We start from the raw sequence: 24,013 nt of genomic DNA on the forward strand, positions 1-24,013 counted from the left end.
ACTGCCTAAAGAACATTACAAACTGAGGTCTTTGAACTGACTCAAGAATCATTACAATCTGAGGCCTTTGAACTGCCTCAAGAAACATTAACAACCGAGGCCTCTGAACATCCTCAAGAAACATTTCAAACTGAGGCCTTTGAAACGCCTCAAGAAACATTACAAACTGAGGCCTCTAATCTAATAAAGAAACAATGAAAACTAAGGCCTCTGAACTGCGACAAGAAACATTACAAATTGAGACCTCTGAACTGCCTCAAGAAACATTAACAACCGAGGCCTCTGAAGTGCCTCATGAAACATTACAAACGGAGACCTCTGAACTCCCTCAAGAAACATTAACAACTGAAGTCTCTGAACTGCCTGAAGTAACATTACAAACCAGGGCCTCCGAACTGTCTCAAGAAACATTACAAACCGAGACCTCTGAACTACCTCAATAAACATTACAAACAGAGGCCTCTGAACTGCCTCAAGAAACATTAGAAACTGAGGCCTGTAACCTGCCTCAAGAAACATTACAAACTGCCTCTGAACTGCCTCAAGAAACATTAACAACTAAGGCCTCTGAACTGCCTAAAGAAACATTAACATCCGAAGACTCTGAACTGTCTCAAGAAACATTAGAAACCGAGGCTTTTGAACTCCCTCAAGAAACATTAACAACTAAGGCCTCTGAACTGCCTAAAGAAACATTAACAGCCGAAGACTCTGAACTGCCTCAAGAAACATTACAAACCGAGGCCTCTGAACTGCCTCAAGAAACATTAAAAATTGAAGTCCGTGAACTTACTCAAGAAACATTACAAACTGATTCCTTTGAACTGCCGTAAGAAACGACCGGGGCCGGTCGGCCGAGCGGACAGCACGCTGGACATGTGATCCTGTGGTCCCGGGTTCGATCCCGGGCGCTGGCGAGAAACAATGGGCAGAGTTTCTTTCACCCTATGCCCCTGTTACCTAGCAGTAACATTGGTACCTGGGTGTTAGTCAGCTGTCACGGGCTCCTTCCTGGGGGTAGAGGCCTGGTCGAGGACCGGGCCGCGGGGACACTAAAAGCCCCGAAATCATCTCAAGATAACCTCAAGATATCAAGATTACAAACTGAAGGCTCTGAAATGTCTCAAGAAACATTACAAACCAAGGCCTCAGAACTGCCTCAACAAAAAGTACAAACAAAGGATTCAGAACTGCCTCCAGAAACATTACAAACTGAGGTCTTTGAACGATCTCAGGAAACTTTACATACCGAGGCCACTGAACTACCTCAAGAAACATTACAAACCGAGACCTCTGAACTGCCTCAAGAAACATTACAAACTGAGGCCTCTAATCTGATCAAGAAACAATGAAAACTGAGGCCTCTGAACTGCCACAAGAAATTACAAATTGAGACCGCTGAACTGCCTCAAGAAACATTAACAACCGAGGCCTCTGAAGTGTCTCATGAAACATTACAAACGGAGACCTCTGAACTCCCTCAAGGAACATTAACAACTGAGGTCTCTGAACTGCCAGAAGAAACATTACAACCCAGAACCTCCGAACTGCCTCAAGAAACATTAAAAACTAAGGCCTCTGAACTGCCTCAAGAAACATTACAAACCGAGACCTCTGAACTGCTTCAAGAAACATTACAAATGGAGGTTTATGAACTGCCTCAAGAAACAATAAAAACTTAGACCTCTGAACTGCCTGAAGAAACATTAGAAACTGAGGCCTCTGAACTGCTTCAAGAAACATTACAAATGGATGTTTATGAACTGTCTCAAGAAACAATAAAAACTGAGGCCTCTGAACTGCTATTTGAAACATTACCAACCGAGGCCTCTGAACTGCCTCAAGAAACATTACAAACCGAGACCTCTGAACTGCCTCAAGAAAGATTACAAACTGAGGCCTCTAATCTGATCAAGAAACAATGTAAACTGAGGCCTCTGAACTGCCTCAATAAACATTACAAACCGAGGCCTGTGAACTCCCTCATGAAACATTAACAACTAAGGACTCTGAAGTGCCTAAAGATACGTTACAAACCGGGGCCTCGGAACTGCCTCAAGAAACATTAAAAATTGAAGTCTCTGAACTTACTCAAGAAACATTACAAACTGAGGCCTTTGAACTGCCGTAAGTAACATTACAAACTGAAGGCTCTGAAATGTCTCAAGAAACATTACAAACCAAGGCCTCTGAACTGCCTCAAAAAAAATTACAAACAGAGGATTCAGAACTGCCTCCAGAAACATTACAAACTGAGGTCTTTGAACTACCTCAGGAAACATTACACACCGAGGCCACTGAACTGCTTCAAGAAACATTACAAATGGAGGTTTATGTACTGCCTCAAGAAACAATAAAAACTTAGGCCTCTGAACTGCCTCAAGAAACATTAAAAACCAAGGCCTTTGAACTGCCTCAAGAAACATTAGAAACTGAGGCCTCTAATCTACCTCAAGAAACAATAAAAACTGAGGCCTCTAAACTGCCACTTGAAACATTAAGAACGGAGGCCTCTGAACTGCCTCAAGAAATTTTACACACCGAGGCCTCTGAACTGCCTCGAGAAACTTTACAAACTGAGGTCTCTGAACTGCCTCAAGAAACAATAAAAACTGAGGCCTCTGAACTGCCTCAAGAAAAACTTACAAACAAAAGATTCAGAACATTACAAACTTAAGACTCTGAACTGCCTCAAGAAACCTTACAAACTGAGGGCTCTGAACTGTCTCAGGAAACATTACAAACTGAGACCTATGAACTCCCTCAAGAAACATTAACAACTAAAGCCTCTGAACTGCCTAAAGAAACATTACAAACTGAGGTCTTTGAACTGACTCAAGAATCATTACAACTGAGGACTTTGAACTGCCTCAAGAAACATTAACAACCGAGGCCTCTGAACATCCTCAAGAAACATTTCAAACTGAGGCCTTTGAAATGCCTCAAGAAACATTACAAACTGAGGCCTCTAATCTAATAAAGAAACAATGAAAACTAAGGCCTCTGAACTGCGACAAGAAACATTACAAATTGAGACCTCTGAACTGCCTCAAGAAACATTAACAACCGAGGCCTCTGAAGTGCCTCATGAAACATTACAAACGGAGACCTCTGAACTCCCTCAAGAAACATTAACAACTGAAGTCTCTGAACTGCCTGAAGTAACATTACAAACCAGGGCCTCCGAACTGTCTCAAGAAACATTACAAACCGAGACCTCTGAACTACCTCAATAAACATTACAAACAGAGACCTCTGAACTGCCTCAAGAAACATTAGAAACTGAGGCCTGTAACCTGCCTCAAGAAACAATAAACCCGAGGCCTCTGAACTGCATCAAGAAACTTTACAAACCGAGGCCTCTGAACTGCCTCGAGAAACATTACTAACTGAGGTCTCTGAACTGCCTCAAGAAACAATAAAAACTGAGGCCTCTGAACTGCCTCAATAAAAATTACAAACAAAGAATTCAGAACATTACACTTAGGACTCTGAACTGCCTCAAGAAACATTACAAACTGAGGGCTCTGAACTGTCTCAAGAAACATTAGAAACCGAGGCTTTTGAACTCCCTCAAGAAACATTAACAACTAAGGCCTCTGAACTGCCTAAAGAAACATTAACATCCGAAGACTCTGAACTGCCTCAAGAAACATTACAAACCGAGGCCTCTGAACTGCCTCAAGAAACATTACAAACCGGGGCCAGGGAACTGCCTCAAGAAACATTAAAAATTGAAGTCCGTGAACTTACTCAAGAAACATTATAAACTGATTCCTTTGAACTGCCGTAAGAAACGACCGGGGAGCCGGTCGGCCGAGCGGACAGCACGCTGGACATGTGATCCTGTGGTCCCGGGTTCGATCCCGGGCGCTGGCGAGAAACAATGGGCAGAGTTTCTTTCACCCTATGCCCCTGTTACCTAGCAGTAAAATAGGTACCTGGGTGTTAGTCAGCTGTCACGGGCTGCTTCCTGGGGGTGGAGGCCTGGTCGAGGACCGGGCCGCGGGGACACTAAAAGCCCCGAAATCATCTCAAGATAACCTCAAGATATCAAGATTACAAACTGAAGGCTCTGAAATGTCTCAAGAAACATTACAAACCAAGGCCTCAGAACTGCCTCAACAAAAAGTACTAACAAAGGATTCAGAACTGCCTCCAGAAACATTACAAACTGAGGTCTTTGAACGATCTCAGGAAACTTTACATACCGAGGCCACTGAACTACCTCAAGAAACATTACAAACCGAGACCTCTGAACTGCCTCAAGAAACATTACAAACCGAGACCTCTGAACTGCCTCAAGAAACATTAACAACTAAGGCCTCTGAACTGCCTCAAGAAACATTACAAACCGAGACCTCTGAACTGCCTCAAGAAACATTACAAACTGACTCCTCTAATCTGATCAAGAAACAATGAAAACTGAGGCCTCTGAACTGCCACAAGAAACATTACAAATTGAGACCGCTGAACTGCCTCAAGAAACATTACCAACCGAGGCCTCTGAAGTGTCTCATGAAACATTACAAACGGAGACCTCTGAACTCCCTCAAGAAACATTAACAACTGAGGTCTCTGAACTGCCAGAAGAAACATTACAACCCAGAACCTCCGAACTGCCTCAAGAAACATTAACAACTAAGGCCTCTGAACTGCCTCAAGAAACATGACAAACCGAGACCTCTGAACTGCTTCAAGAAACATTACAAATGGAGGTTTATGAACTGCCTCAAGAAACAATAAAAACTTAGGCCTCTGAACTGCCTGAAGAAACATTATAAACTGAGACCTCTGAACTGCTTCAAGAAACATTACAAATGGAGGTTTATGAACTGCCTCAAGAAACAATAAAAACTGAGGCCTCTGAACTGCTATTTGAAACATTACCAACCGAGGCCTCTGAACTGCCTCAAGAAACATTACAAACCGAGACCTCTGAACTGCCTCAAGAAACATTACAAACTGAGGCCTCTAATCTGATCAAGAAACAATGAAAACTGAGGCCTCTGAACTGCCTCAATAAACATTACAAACCGAGGCCTGTGAACTCACTCAAGAAAGATTAACAACTAAGGCCTCTGAACTGCCTCAAGAAACATTACAAACCGAGACCTCTGAACTGCCTAAAGAAACATTACAAACTGAGGTCTTTGAACTGACTCAAGAATCATTACAAACTGAGGCCTTTGAAATGCCTCAAGAACATTACAAACTGAGGCCTCTAATCTAATAAAGAAACAATGAAAACTAAGGCCTCTGAACTGCGACAAGAAACATTACAAATTGAGACCTCTGAACTGCCTCAAGAAACATTAACAACCGAGGCCTCTGAAGTGCCTCATGAAACATTACAAACGGAGACCTCTGAACTCCCTCAAGAAACATTAACAACTGAAGTCTCTGAACTGCCTGAAGTAACATTACAAACCAGGGCCTCCGAACTGTCTCAAGAAACATTACAAACCGAGACCTCTGAACTACCTCAATAAACATTGCAAACAGAGACCTCTGAACTGCCTCAAGAAACATTAGAAACTGAGGCCTGTAACCTGCCTCAAGAAACAATAAACCCGAGGCCTCTGAACTGCATCAAGAAACTTTACAAACCGAGGCCTCTGAACTGCCTCGAGAAACATTACACACTTAGGACTCTGAACTGCCTCAAGAAACATTACAAACTGAGGGCTCTGAACTGTCTCAAGAAACATTAGAAACCGAGGCTTTTGAACTCCCTCAAGAAACATTAACAACTAAGGCCTCTGAACTGCCTAAAGAAACATTAACATCCGAAGACTCTGAACTGCCTCAAGAAACATTACAAACCGAGGCCTCTGAACTGCCTCAAGAAACATTACAAACCGGGGTCACGGAACTGCCTCAAGAAACATTAAAAATTGAAGTCCGTGAACTTACTCAAGAAACATTACAAACTGATTCCTTTGATCTGCCGTAAGAAACGACCGGGGAGCCGGTCGGCCGAGCGGACAGCACGCTCGACATGTGATCCTGTGGTCCCAGGTTCGATCCCGGGAGCCGGCGAGAAACAATGGGCAGAGTTTCTTTCACCCTATGCCCCTGTTACCTAGCAGTAAAATAGGTACCTGGGTGTTAGTCAGCTGTCACGGGCTGCTTAATGGGGGTGGAGGCCTGGTCGAGGACCGGGCCGCGGGGACACTAAAAGCCCCGAAATCATCTCAAGATAACCTCAAGATATCAAGATTACAAACTGAAGGCTCTGAAATGTCTCAAGAAACATTACAAACCAAGGCCTCAGAACTGCCTCAACAAAAAGTACAAACAAAGGATTCAGAACTGCCTCCAGAAACATTACAAACTGAGGTCTTTGAACGATCTCAGGAAACTTTACATACCGAGGCCACTGAACTACTTCAAGAAACATTACAAACCGAGACCTCTGAACTGCCTCAAGAAACATTACAAACTGAGGCCTCTAATCTGATCAAGAAACAATGAAAACTGAGGCCTCTGAACTGCCACAAGAAACATTACAAATTGAGACCGCTGAACTGCCTCAAGAAACATTAACAACCGAGGCCTCTGAAGTGTCTCATGAAACATTACAAACGGAGACCTCTAAACTCCCTCAAGAACCATTAACAACTGAGGTCTCTGAACTGCCAGAAGAAACATTACAACCCAGAACCTCCGAACTGCCTCAAGAAACATTAAAAACTAAGGCCTCTGAACTGCCTCAAGAAACTTTACAAACTGAGATCTCTGAACTGCCTCAACAAACATTACAAACAAAGGATTCAGAACGTCCTCCAGGATCATTACAAACTGAGAAATCTGAATTACCTTAAGAAATATTACAAATTGAGACTCTGAACTGCCTTAAGAAGCATTACAAACTGAGGTTTCTGAACTGCCTCAAGAAACAATAAAAACTGAGGTCAAAGAAATGCGCCAAGAAACATTACAAACCGAGGCCTCTGAACTGCCTCAAGAAACTTTACAAACTGAGGCCTCTGAACTGCCTCAACAAAAATTACAAACAAAGGATTCAGAACTTCCTCCAGAAACATTACAAACTGAGGACTCTGAACTGCCTCAACAAACAAAGGATTAAGAACTTCTTCCAGAAACATTACAAACTGAGGCCTCTGAACTGCCTCAACAAACAAAGGATTCAGAACTTCCTCCAGAAACATTACAAACTGAGGACTCTGAACTGCCTCAAGACACGTTACAAACTGAGGACTCTTAACTGCCTCAAGAAACATTACAAAATAAGGCCTCTGAATTGCCTCAACAAACAAAGGATTCAGAACTGACTCCAGAAACCTTACAAAATGAGGCCTCTGAACTGCCTCAAAAAACATTACAATCCGAGGCCTTTGAACTACCTCAAGAAACATTACAAATCGAGACCTCTAAACTGCCTCATAAAACATTACAAAATGAGGCCTCTCAGCTGCCTCAAGAAACAACACAAACCGAGGCCTCTGAACTGCCTCAAGAAACATTAAAAATTGAAGTCCCTGAACTTACTCAAGAAACATTACAAACTGATTCCTTTGAACTGCCGTAAGAAACGACCGGGGAGCCGGTCGGCCGAGCGGACAGCACGCTCGACATGTGATCCTGTGGTCCCGGGTTCGATCCCGGTCGCCGGCGAGAAACAATGGGCAGAGTTTCTTTCACCCTATGCCCCTGTTACCTAGCAGTAAAATAGGTACCTGGGTGTTAGTCAGCTGTCACGGGCTGCTTCCTGGGGGTGGAGGCCTCGTCGAGGACCGGGCCGCGGGGACACTAAAAGCCCCGAAATCATCTCAAGATAACCTCAAGATATCAAGATTACAAACTGAAGGCTCTGAAATGTCTCAAGAAACATTACAAACCAAGGCCTCAGAACTGCCTCAGCAAAAAGTACAAACAAAGGATTCAGAACTGCCTCCAGAAACATTACAAACTGAGGTCTTTGAACGATCTCAGGAAACTTTACATACCGAGGCCACTGAACTACCTCAAGAAACATTACAAACCGAGACCTCTGAACTGCCTCAAGAAACATTACAAACTGAGGCCTCTAATCTGATCAAGAAACAATGAAAACTGAGGCCTCTGAACTGCCACAAGAAACATTACAAACCGAGACCTCTGAACTGAACTGCTCAAGAAACATTACAAACTGAGGCCTCTAATCTGATCAAGAAACAATGAAAACTGAGGCCTCTAATCTGATCAAGAAACAATGAAAACTGAGGCCTCTGAACTGCCACAAGAAACATTACAAATTGAGACCGCTGAACTGCCTCAAGAAACATTAACAACCGAGGCCTCTGAAGTGTCTCATGAAACATTACAAACGGAGACCTCTGAACTCCCTCAAGAAACATTAACAACTGAGGTCTCTGAACTGCCAGAAGAAAAATTACAACCCAGAACCTCCGAACTGCCTCAAGAAACATTAAAAACTAAGGCCTCTGAACTGCCTCAAGAAACTTTACAAACTGAGGCCTCTAAAATGCCTCAACAAAAATTACAAACAAAGGATTCAGAACTTCCTCCAGAAACATTACAAACTGAGACCTCTGAACTGCCTCAACAAACATTAAAAACAAAGGATTCAGAACGTCCTCCAGGATCATTACAAACTGAGAAATCTGAATTACCTTAAGAAACATTACAAATTGAGACTCTGAACTGCCATAAGAAGCATTACAAACTGAGGTTTCTGAACTGCCTCAAGAAACAATAAAAACTGAGGTCAAAGAAATGCGCCAAGAAACATTACAAACCGAGGCCTCTGAACTGCCTCAAGAAACTTTACAAACTGAGGCCTCTAAAATGCCTCAACAAAAATTACAAACAAAGGATTCAGAACTTCCTCCAGAAACATTACAAACTGAGGACTCTGAACTGCCTCAACAAACAAAGGATTCAGAACTTCCTCCAGAAACATTACAAACTGAGGCCTCTGAACTGCCTCAACAAACAAAGGATTCAGAACTTCCTCCAGAAACATTACAAACTGAGGACTCTGAACTGCCTCAAGACACGTTACAAACTGAGGACTCTTAACTGCCTCAAGAAACATTGCAAAATAAGGCCTCTGAACTGCCTCAACAAACAAAGGATTCAGAACTGACTACAGAAACTTTACAAAATGAGGCCTCTGAACTGCCTCAAAAAACATTACAAACCGAGGCCTTTGAACTACCTCGAGAAACATTACAAATCGAGACCTCTAAACTGCCTCATAAAACATTACAAAATGAGGCCTCTCAACTGCCTCAAGAAACAACACAAACCGAGGCCTCTGAACTGCCTCAAGAAACATGACAAAGTGAGACCTCTGAACTGCCCCAAGAAAAAATAAAAACTGAGGCCCCTGAACTGCCTCTTGAAACATTAAGAGCCGAGGCCTCTGAATTGCCTCAAGAAACATTACAAACTGAGACCTCTGAACTGCCTCAAGAAACATGACAAACTGAGACCTCTGAACTGCCTCAAGAAACATTACAAACCGAGACCTCTGACTTGCCTCGAAAAATATTACACACTGAGGTTTCTGAACTGCCTCAAGAAACATTAAAACCTGAGGCCTCTGAAGTGCCTCAAGAAACATTGCAACTGAGGCCTCTTAACTACCTCAAGAAACATTACAAACCGAGGCCTCTGACTTGCCTCAAGAAACATTACACTGAGGTTTCCAAACTGCCTCAAGAAACAATAAAAACTTAGGCCTCTGAAGTGCCTCAAGAAACATTGCAAACTGAGACCTCTGAAATGCTTCAAGAAACATTACAAACAGAGGCCTTTGAACTGCCTCAGGAAACATTACAAACTGAGGCTTTTGAACTACCTCAGGAAACATTACAAACTGAGATCTCTGAACTGCCACAAGAAACATTACAAACTGAGACCTCTGAACTGCCTCAAGAAACATTACAAACTTTGGCCCCTGAACTACCTCAAAAAACATTACAAACATTGGACTCTGAACTGCCTCAAGAAACATTAGAAACTGAGGACTCTGAACTGCCTTAAGAAACATTACATACCGAGGCCTCTGAACTGCTTCAAGTATCATTACAAACTGAGGCCTCGGAACTGCCTCATCAAAACTTACAAACTGAGGCCTCTGAACACCCTCAAGAATCATTACATATTGAGGTTTCTGAACTGCCTCAAGAAAACACTGAAGCCTCTGAACTGCCTCAAGGAACATTACAAACCGAGGCTTCTGAACTGCCTCAAGAAACGTTGCAGACTGAGGCCTCGGAACTGCCTCAAGAAACATTACAATCTGAGGCCTCTGAACTGCCTCAAGAAACTTTAACAACTGAGGCATCTGAACTGCCTCAAGAAACATTACAAACTGAGACCTCTGAACTGCCTCAAGAAACATTACCAACTGAGGCATCTGAACTGCCTCAAGAAACAGCTACAGATAGACAACATTAACACCAGTAAAAAAAATGATGGCAAGTTTCTTGGTCTATTCCTAGATAAGAGACCCAACATCAGCACCCACATTCAACACATAACTAAGAAAGTCTCTAAGACAGTTGGTATACTTTCTAAAAAAAGATATAATGTTCCTAACTCTGCTCTCCTCTCACTATATTATGCACTAATCTACCCCTATCTTAATTATGGTGTCTGTGCATGGGGGTCTACCACTGCAAACCACCTTAGGCCCATCATCACCCAGCAAAAATCTGATATCAGAACAATAACTAACTCTGCTTTCAGACAACACTCAGCTCCATTGTTTAAATTCCTAAACTTGCTAAATATTAACTCCCTCCACACATTCTCTTGTGTCAACTACATTTACAAAACCCCGTTATTAAATGCAAACCATGCTCTGAAACTCTCCCTGGACAGATGTAATAGGACCCATTATCACCACGCCAGAAATAAATATCTTTTTGATATCCCCAGGGTCAAACTTAATCTGTGTAAACACTTTATGCAAATTAAGGGACCTAGTCTCTGGAACTCACTCTCTAGTGAATTGAAAAGCTGTCAAACTTTTGCCTTATTTAAAAGCAAAACCAAAAAGTACCTAATTTCATCTTCTTAGTTTCCTACACTGAGCTTTAAATTTGCTCTGTAACTAGTGTTACCCAATCTCCCAATTTTCATGTACTTAACCCAAACAACTTTTTCATTGTGTTCATTGCTGTCTTCTTTTATGTGCTAGCCATATGCTGTATTGTGCCTACCAATTTTTGTCAACTACCATTCAAGCTGTCATTGCAATCAATCTGAGCTACCTATGTGCTTTAAAATACCTACAATTTTCACTCATTTTTTTCTTGCCTTGTAACTGTTATAATTTTTAAAAAATTTTGAAAGTATTTACCTACTTAAATTTTCTAAGATTAAGGACCTGCTCGAAATGCTACGCGTACTAGTGGCTTTACAAGATTGTAATTACCATTTTGTGTATCCTCAAAATCCCAATGTACCTTCTTGTATATACATAAATAAATAATTCAATAAATAAAACATTACAAACCAGGGCCTCTGAACTGCCTCAAGAAACATTGAAAAATGAGGCCTCTGAAATGTCTCAAAAATATTAAAAACTGAGGAAACTGAACTGACTCAAGAAACATTACAAACTGAGGCCTCTTAACGTCCTCCAGAAACCTTAAAAACTGAGGCCTCTGAACTGCCTCAAGAAACACTACAAACCGAATCCTCTGAACTGACTCAAGAGACATTACAAACTGAGGCCTTTGAACTTCCTCAAAAAACATGACAAACCGAGGCCTGTGAACTGCCTCAAGAATCATAAAAAACTGAGACCTCTGAACTGAATGAAGAAACATTAACATCTGAGGCCTCTGAACTGCCTGAAGAAACATTACAAACTGAGGCCTCCGAACTGCCTCAAGAAACAATAAAAACTGAGGCCTCTGAACTGCCTCAAGAAACATTACAAACTGAGACCTTTGAACTGCCTCGTGAAACATTAACAACTGAGGCCTATGAACTGCCTAGAGAATTATTACAAACCAGGGCCTCTGAACTGCCTCAAGGAACATTACAAACCGAGGCCTCTGAACTGCCTCAAGAAACATTACAAACTGAGGCCTCTGAACAGCCTCAAGAAACATTAACAACTGAGGCCTCTGAATTGCCTCAAAAAACATTACAAACTGAGACCTCCAGAAACAGAGGCCTCTGTGACCTCTTAACTGCCTCAAGACACATTAACAACTGAGGCCTCTGAACTGCCTCAAGAAACATTACAAACCAGGGTCTCTGAAATGCCTCAAGAAACATTAAAAACTGAGGCTTCAGAAATGACTCAGAAACATTACAATCTGAGGTCTTTGAGCGGCCTCAAAAAACATGACAATCAGAGACCTCTTAACTGCCTCAAGAAACGTTACAAACCGAGGCCTCTGAATTGCCTCAAGAAACATTGCAAACTGAGGCATCTGAAAGGCCTCAAGAAACATTTCAAACAGAGGCCTCTGATCTTACTCAAAAAACATTACAAACTGTGGCTTTTGAACTGCTTCAAGAAACACTACAGAGACCTCTAAACTGCTTCAAGAAACATTACAAACCACGGCCTCTGAACTGCTTCAAGAAAGATTACAAACCACGGCCTCTGAACTGCCTCAAGAAACATTAAAAACAGAGATCTCTGAACTGCCTCAAGAAACATTACATACCGAGGCCTGTGAACTGCCTTAAGAAACATTAAAAACTGAGACCTCTGAACTGCCTCAAGAAACATTAACAACTGAGGCCTCTGAACTGCCTCAAGAAACATTACAAACTGAGGCCTCCGAACTGCCTCAAGAAACAATAAAAACTGAAGCCTCTGAACTGCCTCAAGAAATATTTACAACCGAGTTCTCTGAGCTGCCTCAAGAAACATTACTAACTGAGACCTTTGAACTGCCTCGAGAAACATTAACAACTGAGGACTCTGAACTGTCTAACGAATTATTACAAACCAGGGCCTCATAACTGCCTCAAGAAACATTAAAAACTGAGGCCTCTGAGCTGAATCAAAAAACATTAAAATCAGACATCTCTGAACTGCCTCAAGAAACATTACATACCGAGGCCTGTGAACTGCCTTAAGAAACATTAAAAACTGAGACCTCTGAACTGCCTCAAGAAACATTAACAACTGAGGCCTCTGAGCTGCCTCAAGAAACATTACAAACTGAGACCTTTGAACTGCCTCGAGAAACATTAACAACTGAGGACTCTGAACTGTCTAACGAATTATTACAAACCAGGGCCTCATAACTGCCTCAAGAAACATTATTAACTGAGGCCTCTGAGCTGAATCAAAAAACATTAAAAACAGAGATCTCTGAACTGCCTCAAGAAACATTACATACCGAGGCCTTTGAACTGCCTTAAGAAACATTAAAAACTGAGACCTCTGAACTGCCTCAAGAAACATTAACAACTGAGGCCTCTGGGCTGCCTCAAGAAACATTACAAACTGAGACCTTTGAACTGCCTCGAGAAACATTCAACTGAGGACTCTGAACTGTCTAACAAATTATTACAAACCAGGGCCTCATAACTGCCTCAAGAAACATTAAAAACTGAGGCCTCTGAACTGAATCAAAAAACATTACAAACTTAGGCTTTTGAACTGCTTCAAGAAACATTACAAACAGAGACCTCTGAACTGCCTCAAGAAACATTACAAACTGAGACCTTTGAACTGCCTCAAGAAACATTAAAAACTGTGGCCTCTGAACTAACTCAAAAAACATTACAAACTGAGGCTTTTGAACTACCTCAAGAAACATTACAAACCGAGACCTCTGAACTGCCTCAAGAAACATTACAAACTGAGGCCTCTGAAATCCCTCAAGAAATATTGAAAACTGAGGCCTCTGAACTGACTCACGAGACATTACAAAATGAGGCCTTTGAACTTCCTCAAAAAACATGACAAACCGAGACCTCTTAACTGCCTCAAGAAACATTACAAACCGAGACCTCTGAACTGCATCAAGAAACATTGCAAAATGAGGCCTCTTAGCTGCCTCAAGAAACATTAACAACTGAGGCCTCTGACCTGCTTCAAGAAACATTACTAACTGAAACCTCTGAACTGCCTCAATAAACATTTATAAATGAGGCCTCAGATCTGACTCAAAAAAACATTACAAACTGAGGCCTCAGATCTGACTCATAAAAACATTACAAACTGAGGCTTTTGAACTGCTTCAAAAAACATTAGAAACAGAAACCTCTGAACTGCCTCAAGAAACATTACAAACTGAGGCCTGTGAACTGCCTCAAGAAACATTACGAACTGAGGCCTCTGAACAGCCTCAAGAAACATTAACAACTGAGGCCACTGAACTGCCCCAAAAAACATTACAAACTGAGACCTCCAGAAACAGAGGCCTCTGAGACCTCTTAACTGCCTCAAGACACATTAACAACTGAGGCCTTTGAACTGCCTCAAGAAACATTACAAACCAGGGCCTCTGAAATGCCTCAAGAAATATTAATAACTGAGGCTTCAGAACTGGCTCAGAAACATTACAATCTGAGGCCTTTGAGCTGCCTCAAAAAACATGACATTCCGAGACCTCTTAACTGCCTCAAGAAACATACAAACCGAGGCCTCTGAACTGCATCAAGAAACATTGCAAAATGAGGCCTCTGAACTGCCTCAAGAAACATTAACAACTGAGGCATCTGAACTGCCTCAAGAAACATTACAAACTGAAACCTCTTAACTGCCTCAGGAACATTAACAACTGAGGCCTCTGAACTGCCTCAAGAAACATTACAAACCGGGGCCTCTGAAATGCCTCAAGAAACATTACAAACTGAGGCCTTGAGTCTGGCCCTAGCTTCGGTACGGGGCAGACGTGTTGAATCGGCGCTCCAGCGGTTGGTGTTGTTTGCCTGTTTCGGCTGGTTGGGGGCGGATGTGTCTCTACTCGCCTGTGCTGACGTGGCGTTACGATGGGGGTTCCTCTAACCCCTGTCGTCCGGGCTCAATCTGTGGGACTAGAGTTCTCTGTGCGGGCTGGTTACCCGAAGATTGCACTGGCTTGTGAAATACTCTCTGTCCCTGTGTTTGCGATTTATGGGGTCGAGTTGGTAACGGCCCGTAGGGCAATTGTGTAGTTTGCAGAGGAGGTGGCGTATCGCGTTTTTCTTCGGCGATACGAGGGGCGGACACTGCCCCTGCCGGATGGTGCGGGCACTGTCACCCTCTCGGATAGAAGTGGTGCACTTACTTACATCAGTGTGCATGGGGCTCCCTTGGAGTTTCCAGAGGCTCTGCTACGGCGGTATTTCGGCCGGTTTGGCGCAGTTGTTAGTGTGAGAGTGAACGTGGTGTCTTCTAGTCCTCTTAAGGGTGTGAGGTCTAACATTCGCACCCTGGGCATGAGACTCCGGGCGGATATTCCGTCCTCTGTGCGCCTTATGGGGTACAACGTTCGGGTGTTTTACGCCCGTCAGCCGCGGACGTGTTATCGTTGTGGTCTTTTGGGCCATCAGGCTGCTGACTGTTCTGCGCCTGCTGTTGCACCAGTGAATCTCTTCAGTGAGGAGGATTTTCCGCCCCTTCCTGTGGGGGATGATTCGGTGGGTATGGACGTCTCTTCGGCTGAGGAGGTGCCCTCTGTAGCAGCTGTTGCTCCGCCTGTTGCACCCCGTGTTGTTGCCGCATCTCCTCCGGAGGTTGGGTCCTCGCCTAGTGCTCCGGCTGGTGTCCCTGAGCCTCTTCCGCCTGCCGTTTGCTCGGACCCCTTGCCTTCCAGTTCTTCCTCTGCTGTGTCTGTCCCGGTCCCTGCGCCCTCGCCGTCTGTTCCGGCTGTGCTGGGAGCTGAGGTGGATCCGGCATTCCCTCCTGTGCCTGGCCTGGTGCCCCGTGTGGTTGAGGAGGCTGTCGTCCTGCGGCGTGCGTCGGTTCGCTCGGTTGGTGCTGCGCGGGTCGCTGAGTCTGCCTCCGGGTCTGATGATGTCAGGCCCGAGCCTAAGCGTTCCCGGCGTTCTTCTGCGTGGGCTGAAGTTGGCGAATTCGACGAGTGTCGTCCTTCCGTTGACGGTGGAGTGGCTCCGGATGTGGTGCACACTACGGTGGTGGCGGAGGTACACTTGCCTGAGGATGCCGGCGTTTCGGCCTCAACTTCTGGTCCGGTGTCCGAGGATCCTGCTTCAGGTGCGTTGCCCGCGTCGGATGGCTCCGGTTCTTCGTGGGCGGTGGGTCCCCCTGCTGTAGTTGGTGGTGAGCGGGGTGGCCTGGTGGTGATGTTGAGAAAGGATGCTCGCTCTGAATGTTCTGTGGCCCCTTCCTCGTTACCCGTTTCCTCGGCAGCGGTCTTGCCGCCTCTTCCGTTTCCTGCAGTCCCTTTTGTGTCTCCTGCGGTATCCGTGGAAGTGCTATCGTCTCAGCGTCCGGCACCTGCTCCGATGGCGAAGGCGTGGCAGGCTCGGCGACCCTCGTCCGCTTCTCCGGTGTCATCTGCTTCCTCGAAGGGCGTGGTTGGCGCTCCCCAGCCTCGTTATGCGACTTGCGTCAGTGACCTTAGGCGTTGGCCGATGCCGCCAGATATAGATGTTCCCGAGTTTATGATACCCGCTCGAGAGCGGGGGATCAAAAACCCTACCGACCTTGAAGATTTAGTCTGGGAAGCTTACAAGGCGAAATATCCTCGTGATCTTTTCCCGGAGAAGTACATTTCTCACGAGGTTCCTCGCAAGTGATTTCTATGTATTTTGTGTTGCCTGGCTGTGGGGTGTGTATGTGAGTGGGTGGGGTGGATATTGTTTCCCGGTTCCTGCGTGCTCCGGTTTGTATTGTGGGTTTTCTTGTATGGCTAGTTGGGGGGTGTGCGGTTCCTATGCGTTTGTGTGTTCGGTTGTGGATGTCGTGTGCGCTTGTTTGTCTATAGTGTGCCCTTCAGGCTGTTGGCGTGTGCTCTTTGTTATGTTTTGCCTTCCGCTTGTTATGGCGGATCTGTTTTCTTTATTGTTATTGTCCTTATATGTATGTTTCGCCTCTCTGTATGTGTTTGAGGTGTTAGCAGATTTGTTTTTGTGCATTTTGTCCTGGGGTTTTCCCTTATGTTTGTCTTACGCTGTGTTTATATTTGTGTTATGTTTGTATATGCATTTTTGTTTTGTAGTCAGCCCTTCTGGCTGGTCTTCTCTTGATTTGTTCCTTTGTCATTGTACATGTGTGTGCTTTGTACTTTTGTTCTATGTTATATTTGTTCTGTTTTTATTGTACATTATACGCATGCTTGCATGTAAAAAAAAAAATAATAAAAAAAAAAAACTGAGGCCTTTGAACTGACTCAAGAGACATTACAAACTGAGGCCTTTGAACTTCCTCAATAAACATGACGAACCGAGACCTCTGAACTGCGTCAAGAAGCAATTCATACTCAAGAAACGCCAGATGTTTTCTGGCGTTTCTTGAGTATGCCCTGAGGCCCTGTGAACTCAAATTCACAGGGCCTGTGAATTGCCTCAAGAAACAAAACAAACTGAGACCTCTGAACTGCCTCAAAAAACATTAACAACTGAGGCCTCTGAACTGCCTAAAGAAACATTACAAACTGAGGCCTCCGAACTGCCTCAAGAAACAATAAAAACTGAGGCCTCTGAACTGCCTCAAGAAACATTAACAACCGAGTTCTCTGAGCTGCCTCAAGAAACATTACAAACTGAGACCTTTGAACTGCCTCGAGAAACATTAACAACTGAGGACTCTGAACTGTCTAAAGAATTATTACAAACTAGGGCCTCTGAACTGCCTCAAGAAACATTAAAAACTGAGGGCCTCTGAACTGACTCAAAAAAACATAACAAACTGAGGCTTTTGAACTTCCTCAAGAAACATTACAAACCGAGACCTCTGAACTGCCTCAAGAAACATCAACAACTGAGGTCTTTGAACTGCCTCATGAAACATTACAAACCGGGGCCTTTGAAATGTCTCAAGAAAATTAAAAACTGAGGTCTCTGAACTGACTCAAGAGACATTACAAACTGAGGCCTTTGAACTTCTTCAAAAAACATGACAAACCGAGACCTGCGTCAAGAAACATTTCATACCGAGGCCTGTGACCTGCCTCAAGAAACAAAACAAACTGAGACCTCTGAACTGCCTCAAGAAACAATAAAAACTGAGGCCTCTGAACTGCCTCCAAGAAACATTAACAACCGAAGTTCTCTGAACCTGCCTCAAGAAATATTACAAACTGAGAACCTATGAACTGCCTCGAGAAAAATTAACAACTAAGGCCTCTGAACTGCCTAGAGAATTATTACAGACCAGTTCCTCGAAACTGCCTCAAGAAACATTAAAAACTGAGGCCTCTTGAACTGACTCAAAAACATTACAAACTGAGTCTTTTGAACTGTTTCAAGAAACATTTAGGGCATGGCTATACCAAAAGGAAACAGAGAGTTAGTATAAATGGAATCAAGTCAGAGTGGGAAAATGTTGTAAGTGGAGTGCCTCAAGGCTCTGTCCTGGGACCTCTGTTGTTTATAATATATATAAATGATTTAGATTCAGGTTTGAGTAGCAACATTTGCAAATTTGCCGATGATACGAAAATCGGTAGGGAAATTAATTCGGAGGAGAGACTCACTATCACTTCAAGTTGATCTAGATAGGGTTTTGAAAATGGTCAAAGGATTGGCAGGATGCAGTTTAATGCTGATAAATGTAAAGTTCTGAGGTTAGGTAATGATGATAGAGTTACAAGATACGAGCTAGATGGTGTTGTGATTGCGAAGTCGGATTGCGAAAGGGATCTGGAGTTATGATTAGTAAGAATTTAAAACAAAAGGATCAATGCATAATGTTCGTAATAAGGCAAATCGGACACTTGGATTTATTAATCGCAGCGTTAGTAACAAGACACCTGGTGTGGTTCTCAAGCTATATCTTGCTCTAGTTAGGCCCCATTTAGATTATGCAGTTCAGTTTTGGTCGCCATATTATAGATGGATATAAATTCACTTGAACGTGTCCAGCGTAGGATGACTAAGTTAATTCCCCAAATTAGAAAATCTTTCATATGAAGAAAGATTAACAAAGCTTAAGTTGCATTCACTGGAAAGGCGAAGAGTTAGGGGTGACATGATAGAGGTTACAAGTGGATGAATGGACATAACCGGGGGATATTAATAGGGTATTAAAAGTATCAACACAGGACAGAACACGAAACAATGGATATAAATTGGATTAAGTTTAGATTTAGGAAAAGACTTGGGTAAATACTGGTTCAGTAACAGGGTTGTTGATTTGTGGAACCAATTGCCGCGTAACATTGTGGAGGTGGGTCCCTCGATTGTTTCAAGCACGGGTTGGACAAGTATATGAGTGGGATTGGGTGGTTATAGAATAGGAGCTGCCTCGTATGGGCCAATAGGCCTTCTGCAGTTACATTTGTTCTTATGTTCTTATGTTCTAACATTATAAACAGAGACCTCTGAACTGCCTCAAGAAGCATTACAAACCGAGGCCTGTGAACTGCCTCAAGAAACATTACAAACTGAGGCCTCTGAACAGCCTCAAGAAACATTAACAACTGAGGCCTCTGAACTGCCTCAAAAAACATTACAAACTGAAACCTCTGTACCGCCTCAAGAAACATTAACAACTGAGGCCTCTGAACTGCCTCAAGAAACATTACAAACCGGGGCCTCTGAAATGCCTCAAGAAACATTACAAACTAAGGCCTCTGAACTGACTCAAGAGACATTACAAACTGAGGCCTTTGAACTTCCTCAAAAAACATGACAAACCGAGACCTCTGAACTGCGTCAAGAAACATTTCATACCGAGGCCTGTGAATTGCCTCAAGAAACATTACAAACTGAGACCTCTGAACTGCCTCAAAAAACATTAACAACTGAGGCCTCTGAACTGCCTCAAGAAACATTACAAACTGAGGCCTCCGAACTGCCTCAAGAAACAATAAAAACTGAGGCCTCTGAACTGCCTCAAGAAACATTAACATCCGAGTTCCCTGAGCTGCCTCAAGAAACATTACAAACTGAGTCCTTTGAACTGCCTCGAGAAACATTAACAACTGAGGCCTCTGAACTGTCTAAGGAATTATTACAAACTAGAGCCTCTGAACTGCCTCAAGAAACATTAACAAACATTAACAACCGAGTTCTCTGAGCTGCCTCAAGAAACATTACAAACTGAGACCTTTGAACTGCCTCGAGAAACACTAACAACTGAGGACTCTGAACTATCTAAAGAATTATTACAAACCAGGGCCTCTGAACTGCCTGAAGAAACATTATAAACTGAGGCCTCTGAACTGACTCAAAAAACATTACAAACTGAGGCTTTTTACAGAAACATGTCTATTGTTACATGTTACAGAATAATGTCTACAGGAACATTACAAACTGAGACCTTTGAACTGCCTCGAGAAACATTGACTACTGAGGCCTCTGAACGTCATTCGTGTACGTATACGTCGTATATGTCATTCTTAAAAAAGACGAATATCTGGCGAAAATGATCCTCATACTCTCTGACCAAACTAAATTCCACAGGGTAACGAACGACACTACATCCGAATTGAAAGCAAAGATCAACAAATTAATCGAAACTGTGAACGCCAAGAAATCCGGACTCCACCTGCCAAAGATTATTGGGGAATATAAACCTGGATACGCGTATGGAAATGTCAAGACACATAAGCCTGGAAACCCACTTCGGCCAATCATCAGCTAGATACCCACACCCACGTACAGACTGGCGAAACGACTCAACGACTTGCTGACTCCTTATTTCCCTTGCGCCTTCAGCCTGAAGTCTCCAAAGGAATTTGTTGACTTACTGCGGGGAACACGGGCCACAGGGATATGAGCCTCGTTGGACGTAGAGTCACTGTTTACCAACGTACCTGTGGATGAAACAATCGGGATGATAGCGGACAGAGTGTATCATGATCCGGCCTATACTCCTCTTGACATACCAGAAAACATTCTAAGGAAACTACTCCAATCTTGTACTAAAGAGGTACCCTTCTTGAGCCCAGATGGGCACATGAATAAGCTAGTAGATGGGGTCGCCATGGGTTCTTCCCTAGGTTTCCTGTTTGCGAACTTCTACATGGGTAAAATCGAGCAAAAAGTCTTAGTTGACATGAACTTTAAACCGGCCATATACTGCAGGTATGTTGACGACATTTTTACACAGGTACCTGATGTCAGACATCTGCAGGAGCTGAAGGAGGCATTTGAGCAGAATTCTGTGTTGCGTCTCACTTACGAGATGGAGAAGGATGGGAAGCTGCCCTTTCTAGATGTACAGTCATGGAAAGGAGCGGAGGTTTCCACACTGCAGTCTACACAAAAGGAAACAAACATAGGAATGTGCCTCAATGCCAAACAGTGACTGCCCAGACAGGTACAAGAGGAGTGTTGTTAACGCTTATGTCGACCGTGCTCTCAGACCACAGCTCAGAATGGAAGCAAGTCGACGAAGAACTCTGTAGGGTAAGGCAGGTCAACAACGGCTTCTCCAATGGTTTCGTTGAAGACATCGTAAGAAGGAAAGTGAAACGCCATGCAACCTCTGAAGAGACAACTAACACAACACCTATACCCCCTATTAGACTATTTTACAGGAACTTCTTTTCCACAGCTCATAAAACGGAGGAAAGGGTCCTGAAAGATATTGTCAATAGAAACGTTATCCCTACAGACAAAAATCAGAAGATACAACTGACGATTTACTATAAAACCAAGAAAACGGCCAGCCTACTCATGAGAAACTCTCCAGACACAAAGCAGAACGCTTTAAAAGAGACCAACGTCGTCAATGCCTTCAAATGCCCTCTTGGGGACTGTAAGCCTCAAAAAACTCAGTATATAGGCAAGACAACAACATCTCTTTCCAGGCGTTTAACGATGCATAAGCAACAGGGCTCCATTAGGGAACATATAATCTCTTCCCACAACCAAACCATCACCAGAGAAATCTTAGCAAACAACACAGAAATCATCGATAGATACAGTGATAGCAGGCGGCTTGACGTTTGCGAGGCACTACACATTAAGAAGTCAACACCAAGCAACAACAAGCGTTGAGCGTGATTAAGCTCGCTGTAAAATGGCCAGCTAAGTTCAATAATGAAGGGGGCTTACGCCTTTTGGGGGAACAAGACAGTGCCGAGCTATCCTGTTTCCCGCCAAGACAGCTCAATTTTATCAATCCTGTTTCCCGCCAAGACGTCGTGACGCTTCCCTGCATCTGATTGGCCAGGTGAGGTCACATGCCGGAAGTGACCAATGACGAGAGCCCTCGGGCGGTGTGACGTCATGAGGCAGAGAGCTCCCGAGGCGGCTGGAACCTGGGCGGGAAGAGTACGTCACGAGCCGTCAAAGAGGGAAAACGCGCTCGGTTGAGCTCCGGATCTAGAGAGCCCTTACCAGTAGATTTAAGCTTCGCTTCGATTCTGCAGACAGTCTGAGAAGCCATCCAACTTCTGTGGAGTGCCCAGAAGCAAGGACGGGCCGGATTAGAGAGCTAAGAGCTCTATCAAGAGTCAGCAGCAGAGGGAACGTTGGGCTGGTGACGTCTGGGACGGCCAGAGGACCAGTATTACACATCAAGCGAAAAGCTACGGCCGGGCCAAGTCTACTGGCAGTGAGGCGAGGGAAAGCTGTGCTGGACTGCGAGGTGTCAACAGTGCCAGTGAGAGTGAGGATGATGACAGAGGTACCTGTCATCAGTACCCCGAATAATAGGAGGAGGAAGGCAGTACCTATTAAGTGTGAGCATGGTGAAGACGCGTTGCCACGAGGACGAGGGAGGAACCTGTGTGTGTGTGGGAACTGTTCATCAGGAGACCAGAAGCCTGGACCAGGAACCTCAACATCCCTCAACAGAGGACGAGTCAGCTTCATGGTTGGAGTGAAATAAGGTAGATAATTATCCCTCCCTTTACCAATTTTGATCTAGGTGAGCTAGCGTATATGTTGTAAACATTTCTACTCATCATTTTAATCTCTTAAGTGACAGAATATTAGGCTAGGAGCCAAGAGCTCATTTAGGCAAGAGTTGGTGTGTGTGAGCATTAAGGCGGGGATGTTAGTGATCCTGAAGGTGGTAGCTGGCGTGCAAAGAGCCAACAACGAACTCTGAAGCGCCCAGCTGATCGCATTGCTAGAGGCATGGTAAAGTCACGACGTTCTGACAGTTAGAGGTATCAGCTGATCGTGTTGCCAGAGGCGCAAGGTTTGTGCTCACCGCCTGAAAGGTGGATCCAGTCAGCTAACTGTGTTGCCAGAAGCCGTGCCACAACGAGTGTTGCCACCAGCGAACGATATCCCCCTTTTGATATTTCTTTATACAATTATATGTGTATATATTCTTTTGCTTCAGTAAACTTTTAAACTAACTGATGAATTTAAGTGAGCCTCCATTCTCTAGATCTATATATATATTTATGAGACCATTAGTGACACTTTGTACTGCACATGATATTGCATCCTTGATTAAGATAACCATTAAGACCACTGACGTGTTGCTGGGACATAAGTATAAACACCCAGCTGGCGACTTGAGTAGACCAGATATCCAAGAGAGCGTTCCAGTGTAAGGACGGGCAGGTTTAGGTGAGTCATAGGAGGCTTGAACCTCCCCACTCTCTAAGGGTGTAAGGCTAGCCCTTAGTTGACTGGGGGAGCCCAAGCGCGAGCAGTGGCGCCCGGTACTGAGGGGCTAAGACCCACGGGACGACCCCAACCACAGGTAGGAAGGGGGTGAACCCTGACTATATATATATATATATATATATATATATATATATATATATATATATATATATATATATATATATATATATATATATATATATATAATCTTTGGACAACACCCACCAGTGGGACTCGAACCCAGAAAGCACAACTACCTTCCAGTAGCTGCCATAACTAGTACGCTTTAACCCACTACACCATCAGACCCTACAAAAGAAGTAGAGACTTCGAGATATATATACATCTCAAATATCTCCTCTTCCCGAGG

At 43.8% G+C, this 24,013-nt stretch overlaps 5 protein-coding genes across 5 annotated transcripts; all 5 read left to right on the forward strand.

Annotated features, from left to right (window-relative positions):
• The first annotated feature begins 2,987 nt into the window (after nucleotides 1-2,987).
• LOC138361620 (110 kDa antigen-like) lies at nucleotides 2,988-3,769 on the forward strand. Its single transcript, XM_069320846.1, has 2 exons — nucleotides 2,988-3,161; nucleotides 3,488-3,769. Exons 1-2 carry the CDS (start codon nucleotides 2,988-2,990, stop codon nucleotides 3,767-3,769), a joined length of 456 nt encoding a protein of 151 aa, XP_069176947.1.
• Nucleotides 3,770-6,473: 2,704 nt separating this feature from the next.
• On the forward strand, nucleotides 6,474-6,827 carry LOC138361621 (110 kDa antigen-like). The gene has a single exon (XM_069320847.1). It carries the CDS (start codon nucleotides 6,474-6,476, stop codon nucleotides 6,825-6,827), a length of 354 nt encoding a protein of 117 aa, XP_069176948.1.
• Nucleotides 6,828-8,218: 1,391 nt separating this feature from the next.
• LOC138361622 (110 kDa antigen-like) lies at nucleotides 8,219-8,644 on the forward strand. Its single transcript, XM_069320848.1, has one exon. It carries the CDS (start codon nucleotides 8,219-8,221, stop codon nucleotides 8,642-8,644), a length of 426 nt encoding a protein of 141 aa, XP_069176949.1.
• A 597-nt stretch (nucleotides 8,645-9,241) lies between these two features.
• On the forward strand, nucleotides 9,242-10,434 carry LOC138361623 (110 kDa antigen-like). Its single transcript, XM_069320849.1, has 2 exons — nucleotides 9,242-9,313; nucleotides 10,036-10,434. Exons 1-2 carry the CDS (start codon nucleotides 9,242-9,244, stop codon nucleotides 10,432-10,434), a joined length of 471 nt encoding a protein of 156 aa, XP_069176950.1.
• A 7,588-nt stretch (nucleotides 10,435-18,022) lies between these two features.
• On the forward strand, nucleotides 18,023-19,759 carry LOC138361624 (110 kDa antigen-like). The gene is made up of 2 exons (XM_069320850.1): nucleotides 18,023-18,173; nucleotides 19,443-19,759. Exons 1-2 carry the CDS (start codon nucleotides 18,023-18,025, stop codon nucleotides 19,757-19,759), a joined length of 468 nt encoding a protein of 155 aa, XP_069176951.1.
• Nucleotides 19,760-24,013: the final 4,254 nt, after the last annotated feature.

The sequence above is a fragment of the Procambarus clarkii genome, unplaced genomic scaffold, assembly GCF_040958095.1.
Source record: "Procambarus clarkii isolate CNS0578487 unplaced genomic scaffold, FALCON_Pclarkii_2.0 HiC_scaffold_521, whole genome shotgun sequence".
Lineage (NCBI taxonomy): Eukaryota > Metazoa > Arthropoda > Malacostraca > Decapoda > Cambaridae > Procambarus > Procambarus clarkii.

What these genes read in the sequence shown, in the direction of transcription:
- LOC138361620 (XM_069320846.1), top strand. Translation starts at nt 2,988, where the DNA reads ATGAAAACTAAGGCCTCTGAACTGCGACAAGAAACATTACAAATTGAG. An exon ending in AAGTCTCTGAACTGCCTGAA is followed by an intron (nt 3,162 to 3,487) that starts GTAACATTACAA and finishes CATTACACTTAG; the next exon opens with GACTCTGAACTGCCTCAAGA.
- LOC138361621 (XM_069320847.1), top strand. Translation starts at nt 6,474, where the DNA reads ATGAAAACTGAGGCCTCTGAACTGCCACAAGAAACATTACAAATTGAG.
- LOC138361622 (XM_069320848.1), top strand. Translation starts at nt 8,219, where the DNA reads ATGAAAACTGAGGCCTCTGAACTGCCACAAGAAACATTACAAATTGAG.
- LOC138361623 (XM_069320849.1), top strand. Translation starts at nt 9,242, where the DNA reads ATGAGGCCTCTCAACTGCCTCAAGAAACAACACAAACCGAGGCCTCTG. An exon ending in GCCTCAAGAAACATGACAAA is followed by an intron (nt 9,314 to 10,035) that starts GTGAGACCTCTG and finishes TTACATACCGAG; the next exon opens with GCCTCTGAACTGCTTCAAGT.
- LOC138361624 (XM_069320850.1), top strand. Translation starts at nt 18,023, where the DNA reads ATGACAAACCGAGACCTGCGTCAAGAAACATTTCATACCGAGGCCTGT. An exon ending in AAGAAACATTAACAACCGAA is followed by an intron (nt 18,174 to 19,442) that starts GTTCTCTGAACC and finishes CATTATAAACAG; the next exon opens with AGACCTCTGAACTGCCTCAA.